A 13861-nucleotide genomic window follows, 5' to 3' on the forward strand; every position below is an offset into this window, starting at 1 on the left:
GCCTACTATAAGCTAGTCGCTATCATAGACATGTGGGTGACTCAGTCCATGCACAAAAGGAGCTTATAATCCCATCCTTCCCATTAACTCAATGCTAGCTGTATCTCAGATTTTATGATTCTTTTTGACCTCTCTTGACATACTTTTAATTTTTCCCCAGGACTATCAAGAACTCAGGACTTCGGAACATCCAGCCTAGGGCATTTGCCAAGAATCCTCACTTACGCTACATGTGAGTACAGTCTTGATCTATGTCACAGGGGCTCTAGGACCAAGAGGTAACAATAGCATGGGAACTTCCTTGAAGATGAGCTTATCTAGGTAAAACCCATCAACAAAGTTTTGTTTTTTTACAGGTTGAGACCTTCCAGGGGCTGAGCCCTGGGGAAGAAAGGAGCAGAGACTCAAAGGATTTTTTGTGCATTTTGACATAAAATAAAAAAAATGTGCTCATTTATAAACTGTATAGGATGCATAATTTAATATTTTATGTTTGAGTTGATAGAGCATTTTTTTTGGTAAAGAATTTTGGCACCATCTTTATTTCTCTAATCTAGCTAGGTAAGGACTAATTAATGAGTCCTCAAATATCCCAGTACTATATGGAAGTAGAAACTAGTCTTAGGTGTCTGGGGAGATAGGGAAGAAATTGGTATATTTGCAGTAGAGGATGCTTATTAGAGAACAGTGGGAAACAAGTGATAGTTGGGGTGGGGTCAGATTATAGTAGGCCTTGGCAGCCAAGCAGAGGAATTTGGATTTCGGATCATAGATATAAATCAGGAAGAAAACTTTGGGATCATTTAGTCCACCTCTCTCAAAAAACTGAGGCCTTCGATGACATATTCTAAGGTCTGAGTCTAGGATCAAACAGGTAGCAAGTTGCATGAGGAGTTGAATTGTCTTCTCACTCCAAATCCAGTGCCCTTCACACTGTACCATTCTGACTCTTGGTAGGGATCTATGTTTTCATTGGCACAGATGACTCCTAGGTGAGGAAACTCTACTGATACTGGCTGGAACTTTTCAATTTCTAGTCAGAGAGGGTTGATTAGAGAGAGCTCTGAAAGGATAGATAACCTGCGGGGGTGGGATGGCGAGGGAGCCGTATTGTTTGTATGTGTCAGAGGTGAGACTTGGACCCATGACTCCCTGGTCCCCAATGTCATCTTTCTCTTCTCTACTCCATAGGGCCTTTTAATGTGATAGGCAATAGGAAACTCTTCTTGGTTTCAAAAAAGGCATTTATATGATGGATAAAAGTTGAATAAAAATAGGATGTTAGATAATTGAATCTTAAATTCTGAGGAAAACATACTTAATCTCCTCATTAGCCTCCTTTACCTCCATTGTAGGGAGGTTTTTGAGCATGTCTCTGCACTCATTACCCTTGTCTTCCCTGTGGAAATCCTGCTCCTCTCCCCTGCTCTATGGCTGGGGCATTTAGCCTTTGCCTTTCTAAACCTCCTGAAGGTGGGGTTCTTTTGGAGGTTCTTGTTTTAGCTAGTTCCAGGCACAAGGTAGTCAGCAGGGCTGCCTAATTTCCAAGTAATTAACTATGGAGAGAGGTGGGCCAGGGGCAGCTCACAGAAGGATGGGAAATATTGAACTGTGGCCTTGGTCCCCATCCCTTGGGTTTGGTTAAATGGTAAAGAATTGAGGCCCTAGGACCTTGGCTCATAACATTGAATTGCATCCTGAAGGAGAGGAGGAAGTCTTTACATTCCCCTCTTATAAAGAGAGAAAGAAAGGCAGAGAGATGACTGAGACTTTGGATTCTAGGACACATGCCTCATTTTGGAGCAGATCATAATAATAATAGCTAACACTATTACGATCAGAGGCATAGATTAGGTACACAATACACATTAGTAAATGACTAGTAATTTAGTATTTGATAAACCCAGTCATCCAAGTGTTGGGGACAATAATTCACTATTACTGCAAAGTACTTTATATATATGTATTACTTGATTTGATTTCATCCTTGAAAATATTATAAGGTAGGTACTGTTATTATCATTTTATAGGTGGGGAAACTGAAAGTGAGATTGGTTTATTAAATTGCCTATGGTTACATAGCTAGCAAACGTTTGAGGCAGAATTTGAATTCAGATCTTCCTGATTCCAAACCAGATCCTCTGTCCACTGTTTGGCTCATCTCATCACCTTGTTACAAGCTTGCTGGGAGCAGGGATCTCCCAATGAACTACCAGAGGGCTAAAATCTCTTTAGTCTTCAGCAAGTAGTTGCTGAATATAATCTTGGGCTATGAAAGCAGAAACAGAGAGTTTACAGGGATTTGAATAATTAGAAATTCTACTCTGCTTAGTGATTTTGCCTGCTGATTTATGGCTGCTGTCTTGAAGCTTTGTAGGTATGTGTGTAGTGTGCTGGAATCCTGCTGCCCACACACAGAGCCAGGTACTAGGTTTCTAGCCTATCCATTAGTCTGTGATCTCCTTGAGAGATGGGACTGTTTTTTTGCCCTTCTTTGTTTCTCTAATGCTTTAGTACAGTGTCTGGCACACAGCAAGCACTTAATAAATGCTTGTTCATTGATTGATACACAGATTCTGGATTTGGTGGAAGCAAGTTGGGGTGGAAACAGGAGCATTTTTGAGGGGTATGTGGGGAGATTTTGGGTCATGGTTAAATATATATGAGATATTATATATAAATATACATCATATATAATGTACATGTTATATATAAAATATATTATATGTAATGTACATATTATATACATAATACATATTTTTGCTAGAAGCTTCTTCTGACCTGTTACCTACTCTTCTCTTGTATTTCCATGGCTGATTTGTGGAAAAGTCTCACCAACAGTTGGCAGTGCTTGGGCTCTGTGGGGCTGGTGAGCTCTTTGCCATTGCTTGGACCTAAGCCCAGACTTCTGCTAGCCAGAAATGAAACTCGGTGGGGAGTGTGACATTTCCTGGAGGTGAAGGTTGGGAGAATGAAGGGAGGGTTGAGGATGAGAGCCAGGGATCAGAGAATTAGCGACAATTCCACCTGGCCCCACCCTTCATTCCTATTGAGCTCAGGAGGAGGAGTAGGGGGAGGAAGTTATTGTGTCCTACTTGCCATCTGGAGTACCCATTGGAAGGATTCCTGATAGGAAGAAGGAATTCTACCACAGGATGGGCAAAAGCCCTTAAATCCAAGAGGTGAATAACTTTTTTGGGAGTCTGTGACTTCTGTTGAGATAGGATATAGCCTGGCTTTATAAGGAGGGGGGTAGATTCCTGACCTCAGAGACTGGGGATTAGGAAAGCTGGGTGCTTCTTAGCCATATGTGACTTGTAGACAGTTTCACTGGCCATAGAATTTTGAGTTTTGCCCATTCAGTCGGGTGAGATTGGAGGGCACAGCATCCTGGGTTGGGGGTTCTTGTGTAGTAGATAGAGATCTTTAGACTGACAGGAGAGGAAACAGTCTGTGGAGAAAAAGGGAATGCCCCTTGCTGTGAAGACTCCTCAGGCCCCTTGGACTATGTCTAGTAGGTTACCTGCTCAGCTTGCTCTAAGCTGTTTTTCCTCTCTTTAGAAAAGCAAAATAACTCTGTACCTATTGTCCAGGCTCTTTATTTGTTGGTGATCAGGAGTCCAAGACTTTCATTTTAGGCTCGTCCAATTTAGCCTGTCTCCTAAATCTTAGGCCAGTCATTTGCATAAAATCAGTTAGCAGGGTACTTCTCCCTGGTGCTCTTTGCATCTTGGTGGCTGGCTGGGGGACGTGAGGGTCAGGAGAGCAAAGATTTGCTTGGACCTATGAGTCTTGCCCATTTCAGATGCTCCAATTGTGTTCCTTTTCCTGATGGGTTGAATTTTCTCCTGTCTCACCCTAGCAGGGTCAGGAATTTGTAGAGGGATTTTTCCTCCTCTTGTGCAGGTGCATGTACTAGGAAGAGGAAGCTGTGCCTAGGTGGTCCAGCGTGAAGTGTTCAGTGCCTTTTGGGGGTTATTCCTTTCATCTCTGTAGCAGTTCTGGGAGTTTAGAAAACCCCAGGAATCTGGTTATGTTCATGGGAATGGTGGTACAGCTACTCACCAAGATGGGAAATAGGTATGCCTAAAGCCATTGCATCTGAAACTAGGTCTTGATTAGTGGGAGAGACATCAGGAAGAGGAATGTGAAGCTTCTCTTTAGGGATGATCCGGGTTGATGAACGGTAATCAGGCATTCAGTAATCAGGCATTGTTCTAAACACCGGGGTTACAAAGAAAGGCAAAAATGATCTCTGCCTTCAAGAATATCACATCTGAACAAGGAAGATGACACATAAATGAATAGGTGCAAACAACACACATGCAGAGTGGATGGAAGGTAACAGAGGGAAAGGCTTGAGCAAATGTTTTGGGGGAGGGGGAGAGTGGGATGATGGCAGGGAGCTGTCTGATGCAGGGAAAATCGAGAAGAGACGATGCACTAGCAACTGGAAGGTTTCTTGGAGGAGGTGACATCTTGACTCAAACTTGCAGGTTGTCCATCTTTGATAGGTGGCAAGGGCTCTCCACCTGGGAGCTTGTGGGACTGTAGAAAGGTCTATTACCCTGTTGGCACAAAACACTAAGCATGATTCTGCCCAGCTGCTTCATCTATCTGCAGGGTGTGTACTTAGTTGCTTTGTGGAGGGAATCACGACTTCTGAAAGGTGAACCTCAGGGAGCAACCTTAATGAGAGTTATTGTGGGAAAAGTGCAACTCCATCCCCATTACTAGAAAAACAAGGAAATGAAAAACCTTAGTGCTACTGGACTACCAAAGTTAGGCCAGTGGCATCATCTTTATATAAGGATGGCATGGGAGGGAGCATGGCCTAGTGTAGGCAGGGAGACATAGATCAAGTCCTACCTTTGACACGCACTAGCTGTATGAGTATAGGCAAATAGGTTGACCTCTTAGTGCACCAGACATTTCTCTATGATGCTGCTGTGACCACCATGGTGCAGGTCCTCCTCACCTCTCACGCATACTGTTGCCATAGTCTTCTGGTTGATCTGTCTTTTCCCATTCCTCCTCATGCTTTGCTCAGTTATCAAAGTGAAAGTCTAATCATGTCAGCCACCTATACAATAAATCCCAATGATTTCCTCTTGCCACTAGAATTAAATATAAAACCTTCTGACTGGCTCATAAAGTCCTTCATAATCTGGCTACTGCCTGCCTTTCTCATCTTCTTAGACCTCATTTACCTCCACATACTCTGCTATCAAGTGACGTCCACTCCCTTGGTACTACTTTCGCAAGACATTTATCTCCTGGATCTGTGCATTTTCACTGCCTGTCCCCCATGCCTGGAATTCTCTTCTTTCTCATCTTTCCTTATGGCTTCCCTGGTTTCCTTCAAGGCTCAGTTAAAATCTCCCCTTCTGCCAGAAGCCTTTTCCAGTCCCCCTTTAAAGCTAATGCCTTCCCCCTGAGATTATCTCTATGTTATCCTGTATATATCTTATTTGTTCATTGTCGTTTCCATATTGACTCTGCCATTAGGTTGTAAACTCCTTGAAGGCAAGGGCTATTTTTATCTTCCTTTGAAGCCTGGGAAAAACCTTCATTTGAAAGGCCAAGGTCATCCACTGCATCCTGAATCATCCAACTTCTGTCTTGCCACTGGACTTTGATGACTCTGGAGACAAGAGTGAGGCTGACTGCTCTGCCTCACTTAAATCCATTTCACACTTGAGTCAAGACATCACCCTCTTGATGTCATTGGTCCTCTGAGAATGAAGGATGAAAGACAACGACATCTCTAGCACTTAGCACAGAGCCTGGCATATAGTAGGTATTTACTAAATGCTTATTGACTTGACTCTAAGGCTATGAGTTCAAAAAAAGAGCTGTATCAATAGATGACATACCTTTCCAACACAGGCGAAGTGATAGGCCTATATTTTAGTGGGTCACTGATAAAGCATACTATAGTAGAAAGTAGTCCTAGCCCGTTGGACATAAGTATAAGGAGTACAGGAGTGTTAGTTCTGTGATGGATTAGTTTGATGACCTCAGGCAAGTCTATCAGGGAGGGTGGGGCCTTTGGCAGAGCTCTAAGAAGGACTCAGGACTGGCAGAAGGGAGGCCAAGATGACAAGAAGTCCATGTATCTATAATTTTCCACTATTGACTTTTTATTTATTAACTGACTTCATTAAAAAAACCCAACAACCAACCAAACCAGCAGAACAAAACATATTCTAAGCCTCGATAGAGTGGCTTTCCCGGTAGCTCCAAGACATTTTCTCCTGGCAATGAGGCCAGGGCCCTGCTCTCACTCTCACAACATCTTCTATTTCTGTCCTCTAAATGCATTTACAAGTCTTCAGTCCCCAGCTGAGCAATCACAAGATGATCACTTACTCCAACACTAATTGCAAGAGCCTTGGCTTAGCCTTTTTTTTAAAGGGTAATGGCTTTGAGGCCTTTTTTTTCCTTCCCCTACACAGGATAAGAAATGGGGAGTGAAATCATTGATCAGTTTAGAAATGCTCAGTTGCTTAAAGCTTGTGATTGGCTCAAGACCTCCCCTACTCCCAAACTGCCTGTTGTTTAAAGTTATATATGTTTGCCCGTGACTCCAGAGTCAGTTCAGCTGTTTTTCAGTCTTGTCGGATTCTTTGTGACCCCGTTTAGGGTTTTCTTGGTGAAGATACTGAAGTGGTTTGCCATTTCCTTCTTTAGCTCATTTTACAGTTGAGGAAACCAAGGCAAACAGGGTTAAGTGACTTGTCCAGGGTCACACAGCTATTAAGTGTCTGAGCCCAGATTTGAACTCAGGAAGAGAAGTCCTCCTGCCTCCAGGCCTGGCACTCTATCCACTGTGCCACCTAGCTGCCCCCTCTAGAGTCAGTGCATGAAGGTAAAGAAATAGCAAAGCAGGATGGTTAGCCTCAAAGATGTTAACAAAGGTGTTATTCTGTCAGCCATGACTGCTCAGTGTTACTCCTGGGAAACTGAAGGACCTAGAGATCATCCCCCCCTTCGTTTTATAGAACAGAAAACTGAGGCCTAATGAAGTGAAATGATTTGTCCAAAGTCACCAAACCAATTAGTCATAGATCCAGGATTGAGAACCCACGTCTTGGCTCCTTACAGGCTTGGTCCTACAGGCTGATACTTCTCTTCATTAGGGGGAAGCTAGGTGGTACAATAGACAGAGCACCAGGCCGGGAGTGAGGAAGACTCATCTTCCTCAGTTAAAATCTGGCCTCAGTCACTAGCTATGTGATCCTGGGCAAGTCACTTAACCCTGTTTGCCTCAGTTTCTTCATCTGTAAAATGAGCTGGAGAAGAAAATGGTAAACCATTATCTTTGCCAAGAAAACCCCAAATGGGGTCATGAAGAGTCGGATGTGACCAAACAACAACAAAACTCTTCATTAGGGTTTCACTCTATTTTTGAGTGCCTTAGGCTTTCCACCTTCAAGATGGAATATTAATATTTGCCACTGAGGTGATGTCTCTCAGGTGCTAGGAAGTAATGCCACACAGAAAGGAGTCAAAAAGAGCCAAACTCTAGGAGGTCCCTTGGGTTCTCTTTAGGCCCTATGGAGAAAATTTACTTAATTGTTCTCTTTAAGGTCTTGCCCACATGTATCTCTCAATTGACCTTCTGCCATTTTCCTTGGCAGCTGGTATCATCTTTTGATGGCTCTCTTAGGAAACATTTCCAGATATTTACCTACCACCCATGTAAATTTCCACAACCACTATTATAAGTAAAATCTTTTCCCCCAGAACTTTGTGTGATGGCTCAGTTGTTTCTGCATACAGAATGTGAAATTTCAGTGTCAGTAAAGAATTCAGAATATCTCTTAGAGTTCATTGCAATAGGATTTTACCTGTGTTCAATTTACATGTGGTGACCCAAGTAATTCATCTTTCTGTGATTCATGCCATTCACCATACTTGTGTGTGTTTCTTCCAGTTCTCTATATCCATTCTTCACTCAGGTGACTTTAAAGCTTACCTGGTTGGAAGTGTGAGGCCAGGTGAGAAGTATTATAGTGGCAAAGATGACTGGACCTAGAGTCAGAAGTTTGGAGTTTTAGTCCCAGCTCTGCCATTTATTAATTGCCTGAGCTTGACTTTGGCAAGTCAAGTTACTGCCTTGCGCCTCAATTTCTTCATCTGTGAAATGGGTTTATATACAACTTATTTCAAACAACTATGAGGTTCAAGTGAGATAATATATGCAAAGTGCTTTATAGAAGTGTATAGAGGTAGATATTTTTATTAGGCTAAAATTCTACTCTGATGCCTCAATACGATGAGGAGATAACTACGAGTTCTTGATGCTTGTGCCAAGGTCTTTTAGATTCTACCAAGCTGGAAGGGATTAGAGTATGGGCCTGGCAGTGGAGAGTGTATCTGTCATCTTAGTTTTAGCCTAGCTAAGTGTAGAAAGGCTCATCACCTGGTTGGCTTTATGGTGTTGAATATTTTGGCCATAATATTTCATGAACATGTGCATGAAGACTCTCCTAAGGCATATAGAAGCTTCTACCTTCATCAGTAAAGTGAATACTCTTGCCAAAAAACTCATGGATCTTGGAAATATGATGATGATGATGATGAAGAATGTCTTGTAAGTTCAGGTCTCTTCCCTGACCTTGACTGTGCTAGTTATTTTGACTGTGCTAAGCATCCTAGACTTTCAAGGATTCCCTACCACAAAGCCTTAAAGGGGTGAATGTCACTGTCTCACCAGGATGTTGGCTGCCCGCCACAGTTGACATTTACTGAAAATGAATTGGGTCAATATCATGACAGTATTTATTCATTACAAACTAAAAGTAAATAAATGATTTCTTTTTTAAAAGAGTTTGCCAGGACAGAAATCTGGAGGCTGTAGAATAGATATTATTTTGTTGTGCCCTGACACTTTATGTCTTTTCCTCTGAACCCCACCCAGATGTCTCTCTAGGTCTTAAAGTAATCAAACAGCCAAGATGCGCATTGCCCTCTCATTTTCCTCTTCTCTTCCTTCCAAACATATGCCCTTCGTCTACCCAGGCACTCAGGAGATCCAAGCATCCAATGTAATAGTGCTAAACTATTTCTCACTTTCTCTTTGTTCCCCTTAAGTCATAGAATTATAGAATTTTAGAGGCTCTTTAGAACTTAAGGTGCTCCATACAGAAAACCAAATTTCTGTGTTTGGTTCAGATCTTGATCACTAGTCTCTCTCATTTTACAGAGAAAGAAACTGAGGCCCAGAGAGACAGAGTAACATGAACATAATTATTTCGGGGTAGAACTGGGCCTAAAGTCCAGTTCTACAAATGCCAAGTCCAGGGCATCACCCTGTACCCATTCTCCCTGGGGTCTCTCTGAAACTGTTCCTCAGAGCTAATGGGATACATTCTTGGGAATGGGGTGGGGGTGGAAGAAGGAAGAGTGCTGGCAACAATGTGGAGGGAAAAGAAACACATTAATCTTTATTTTAAAAGGTGGAGGATGGGTTAGATTTTATTTACTGAGCCCTGAGAAACATAAATACATTGTAAAAGGCACCGTCAATATAAGCAAAGTGCAAATATAAATAGTTTGGTGTTCTACAATTAGACAACATGGAGTAAAAGCAGCACACTGATGTCAGCCCAGTCCCTGAAGCCTTCTTCCCTTGTGATTCTGAAAGCCCTGAGAACCTTCTGAGCCTGGTGCCTGCCTGGGTCACTCTGTGCTGTATAACCTCCCCACATACTCAGTCATTCATCCCCAGGTGAATCTCTGAGCATACACCCTTGTAAATGAGCTTGGCAACTGGGACTGAGATTGTACTTGAGTCCTAAGAAAGCAAGGTACTTTATGGGTCAGCATTCACTCAAAACTATTCCTCATAAGTCCTTACCAATGTGGAGTTTTCTTATTTTGAACTAAGCCAATCCTAGGACATGCTTGTTGTTATTCGGTCATACGGTCATGTCCGACTCTATGTGATCCCATGGATAAAAGTTCATGAGGTTTTGTTTTTTTTTGACTAAGATATTGGAGTGATTTGCCATTTCCTTCTCCAGTGTGTCCCTATTTTATAGATGAGGAACTGAGGCAAATAGGGGTTAAGTGACTTGTCCAGGGTCACATAGCTAGTAAGTGTCAGAGGCTAAATTTGAACTCAGGTCTTCCTGACTCCAGGCCCAGTGCTCTACACTGCCTAATTGCCTTTGAGAACACGTTATTTCAAAGCAAAAGACAGTATTTAAACCCAAGTTTTCCTGACTCCAAGTCTAGTACTGTCCATTACACCAAAATGCTTCTTTTAAATTAAGCATATAGTATGTAGTCAATAAACCAAGATTTTCTTAACTTGTTTATTTTTTGGTCATCTCTTTAGGTGGGAGGGAGATAGAGGAATCCACCCAATTTGCCTCATACAGTCTGCTTTTTTTCTGAGCTTGGAGCCTTTTGTCCTTTAAGAGATTTCAAAGCTAGGTCTTATCTTCACTACTTTGTGGTCTGGCAACCCCCAAGAGTTTCTGGCCTCATTCTTACGTTTTAGATGGCTCTGTACCATGTTTTTAAAGGTTTTCGTATCATCTTGCATCTTTAGTTTGTTCAAAACTCAGTTTACAGTTCAGTAAATACTTTGGCCTCTTGCCTCACGCAATACTGTGGGTTGCATGAATCCTGCCCTTGCTGATTTTAAGATGTGTTCATACTTTCCAAGCATTCTCTGCCTTGATTTTTGTCAATAGCATTTTTTTTTTCTTCATAAAGGCTTCATTACTTCCCACTTGTCCACATTTCTTTTCTTCATTTTTCTTGTTAAGGACAGATTTAGAAAATGAGTTCAGTCTTTCAGCTATTTTAAAGTCATCATTAATTTTTGTCCCTCTACATTTTGTAGCAGGCTTGCGGTCTCCAGTTAGTCTCTCATTTTCTCCTTGATGCGGTTTCAAAAGTCCTTTTGGCTGATATGTTAACGCTTTGTGTGCACATGCCTTTCTTTCTTTTCTCAGGTTGTCTTTGCCTCCTCTTGTGCAATCTTCTTGGATCTTAGAGAGGTCAGTTGTTTATTATGATTATTTAGATTTTGGTCACTGTTAGATACTTTTACAGGGCTTTCTAAACATTTGTATTGGATCTGAGATGCCTTATTACAAACAACAGATCACACTGCAGTCCTATTGTGAGCTCTAAATATTGACTTCTTCTCTAAAGCCTTGAAGCTATCCTAGGCTAGGCTGGGAGTGAGCCTGGGGAAACCAGAAGGGCAAAACCTAGTTTTGGTCTGATTTGGGGGACCCCTAATTAAGAGAGGTGATTCTGTGCCCGTCAGAGGTTTTGAAGCTTTCTGGAGGGATGCTGGTGGTCTGGACTGATCTAGAACTCTCTGAGGTCCCTTGACCCCAAGAGGAAGGGATGGGGAGGAAGAGCTAGAACTGACATCTTCATGGAAAAAGCCTCAAAAACTAATCTAATGGTAGCCATCTCTAAGGCAGGAACAGGAGAGTGGGGGGGAGGACTGGGTGGAGTTTGGAGGGTGGGGAGGGAAGAAAAAAGAAATTTACATGAAAACTTTATTATATCTTTAAAAGGAATAGCAAGTTGTACATAATAGATTTGGAGTTTCATGTGCAATCATCTTTTTTTAAAAAAATTATTCTTTGTTATAGGACAAGCTGGGATAGGGGGAATAACACATAGTTTGGTTCAGCTAAAGTATAGAATGCATGAAGTGGAGCAGAATGTGATTAGCTTGGAGATAGATTGTGGAGGGTTTTGAATGGCAGATTAGCTAGTTTGTATGTTATTCAAGAGGCCACGGGGACCCAATGAAAGGAATAAGGGAATGAGGAGGCCATGCCTGTGCATTAAGGAAGTTGACTAAGGAAGTAGATTGGATATTGGATATAAGATATTGTAAAAAATGCTTGAAGCCTAGAGATGTAGATTTGGCTTTTTTTCATAGGGGTGATAATTGAAGTTATTAGAGATTATAAGGAGAAGAGAAGAGGGAAAGAGGACAGAGCATTGATGGACAGACATTTTTAGTCAGAAAAAAGAGGGATAAAAGGAAAGTCCGGAATGAACAGTGTCTCAGAAAACACAAAAAGAAAGGGGTCAAGGAAATAGTCATGAAGGAAGTAGTGTTTGAATTGGACCTTGAAGAATTAATGCATCAAATTTCTCCAAGCAGAGATGGCAGGAGGTAACCTTTTCTTGCCCCTCAAGTCATGCCGTGAAAGCAACTTCCTGCTTTGCCTTTGGACAGAGCAAGCCTTAATCTCAACCTTGTCTCAGCCTTTGTCTCCCTTCCTGCTGTAGGTGTGTTCCTGGATCTTCACTTGGGCCTGGGGCTTTAAGGATGGACTTGTGCTTAGGGAATATATGTCAGGGTCAATCAAAATCAACAAAGCACCAATTTAAAAAAAATCTCTTTGTGTTATTAGAATGCAGAAAGCTAAGGATGCACCCGCACAAACTACACAGAAAAGGCTCCAAGGATCGTAGGTCCAGAGCTAGAAAGGACTGAAGATGCAGTCTTGTCCAACTCCCTCATTTTACAGATCAGGAAACTGAGGCCAGGAAGGTTAAGTGACTTGTCCGTTGTCAAACAGATAGTGTCAAAAATATCAGGTCCTCTGACTCCAGAGCTATGGCTTATTCTGTGGCACCACGCTGATTTGCAATATTAAAGTGCCTTTCCTAACTGGACTAAGAAGAGACTAAGTATCACTGCTCCCATTTTACAGATAGAGAAAATGGAAGTATAGTTTGGGAAAACTAACTGGATGTAAGGTTTAGTATCCATGGACCCTCTGTTTCTGACTCCAGCTTTAGTCCTCTGAATCCCATTGTCTCCCCAGCCAGGCATCCTTCCTTTTCCCAGACAGCTGTTTTTCTCTCGTTCTGGTCTCCTATGGAAAGGAGTTTACATCTGCAATTCTTTAATTTGGTGGAGTTTCTAGGCAAACTTTGGCCTTTTCTACACCCACAAATTTGAATTTTCTTTCCAGGAAAATCTACTTCCTGTTTTCAGCATTCTTAGCCTTCAAGTTGTTGGATAGATATGGGAGCCTTTGCCAAGTCTAGCCCAAGGCAAAATTGGAAAGGAGGCTGAATTTATCTTTGGTACTTCTCAGTGCCTGAATCAGGTGCTCCATAACCCTTGCTCTGCTATCCCTGTCTTGGCATCTTCTTTATGCTGTCTCTCGTCTCCATGATATGTTCCTAGCTATACTCCTATTAAAATTTAGCTGTGTAGTAGGGTAGACCTCAAGCTTTTCCTTGAAATAAAGGTCAATTAAAAATACCAATATTCTTTTTGTGATGCTATATGGCCTTGAGTCATGGAATACCACAATCTTCCAAGAATTTAAATCGAGGGTCACTCAGAGGACGATAGAGAAGTACATGGTGGGCGTGAGCAGGCCACAAGACATGACATGTGCAAGAGAAGTGATACACAGGATGCCGTTAGAGAGATCGTAGAATCATCATCTTAGGATCATAGAAGGAAGTGAGAGGAAAGGAATGGAGGCAATGTATTGTAGACAGGTTTTTTTAAAGGAGTTAGACTGAGAAAGGGAAGAAAGATTAGCAATGATAGCTAACCTGGGGGTAGTATATAAGGGAGTTTTTTTAAGGATAGAGGAGAACTATGGATATATGTACCCATCAGGGAAGTAATCATTAGAGAGAAACTGAAAACACAGAGAGATGGATAATATTGGGGGAAGTCTTCTGGAGAAGATAAAAGGAGATGGGACCAAGGTATGCATAGAAGAGTTGGCCTTGGTGAGAAGGGCTAGCTCTTCATCAGGGAATGAAGTCAAGGAGCAGCAGTGAGGGATGATGTGAAGAGGCTGTGAGATGAGGAGAAAGGGGGAAGAGGAAGCTCATA

The 13861-nt window shown here is 42.0% G+C and overlaps 1 protein-coding gene across 1 annotated transcript in view; it reads left to right on the forward strand.

Annotated features, from left to right (window-relative positions):
* Positions 1-13861, forward strand: part of LOC118829619 (NT-3 growth factor receptor) — a 164297-nt gene that overhangs the window by 79503 nt on the left and 70933 nt on the right. The window contains exon 3 of the mRNA XM_036736568.1: positions 161-232. Coding sequence (XP_036592463.1) covers positions 161-232 — 72 coding nt within the window. The remainder of the gene's footprint in view (positions 1-160; positions 233-13861) is intronic.

This window comes from Trichosurus vulpecula, chromosome 8 (genome assembly GCF_011100635.1).
Source record: "Trichosurus vulpecula isolate mTriVul1 chromosome 8, mTriVul1.pri, whole genome shotgun sequence".
Classification (NCBI taxonomy): Eukaryota; Metazoa; Chordata; class Mammalia; order Diprotodontia; family Phalangeridae; genus Trichosurus; species Trichosurus vulpecula.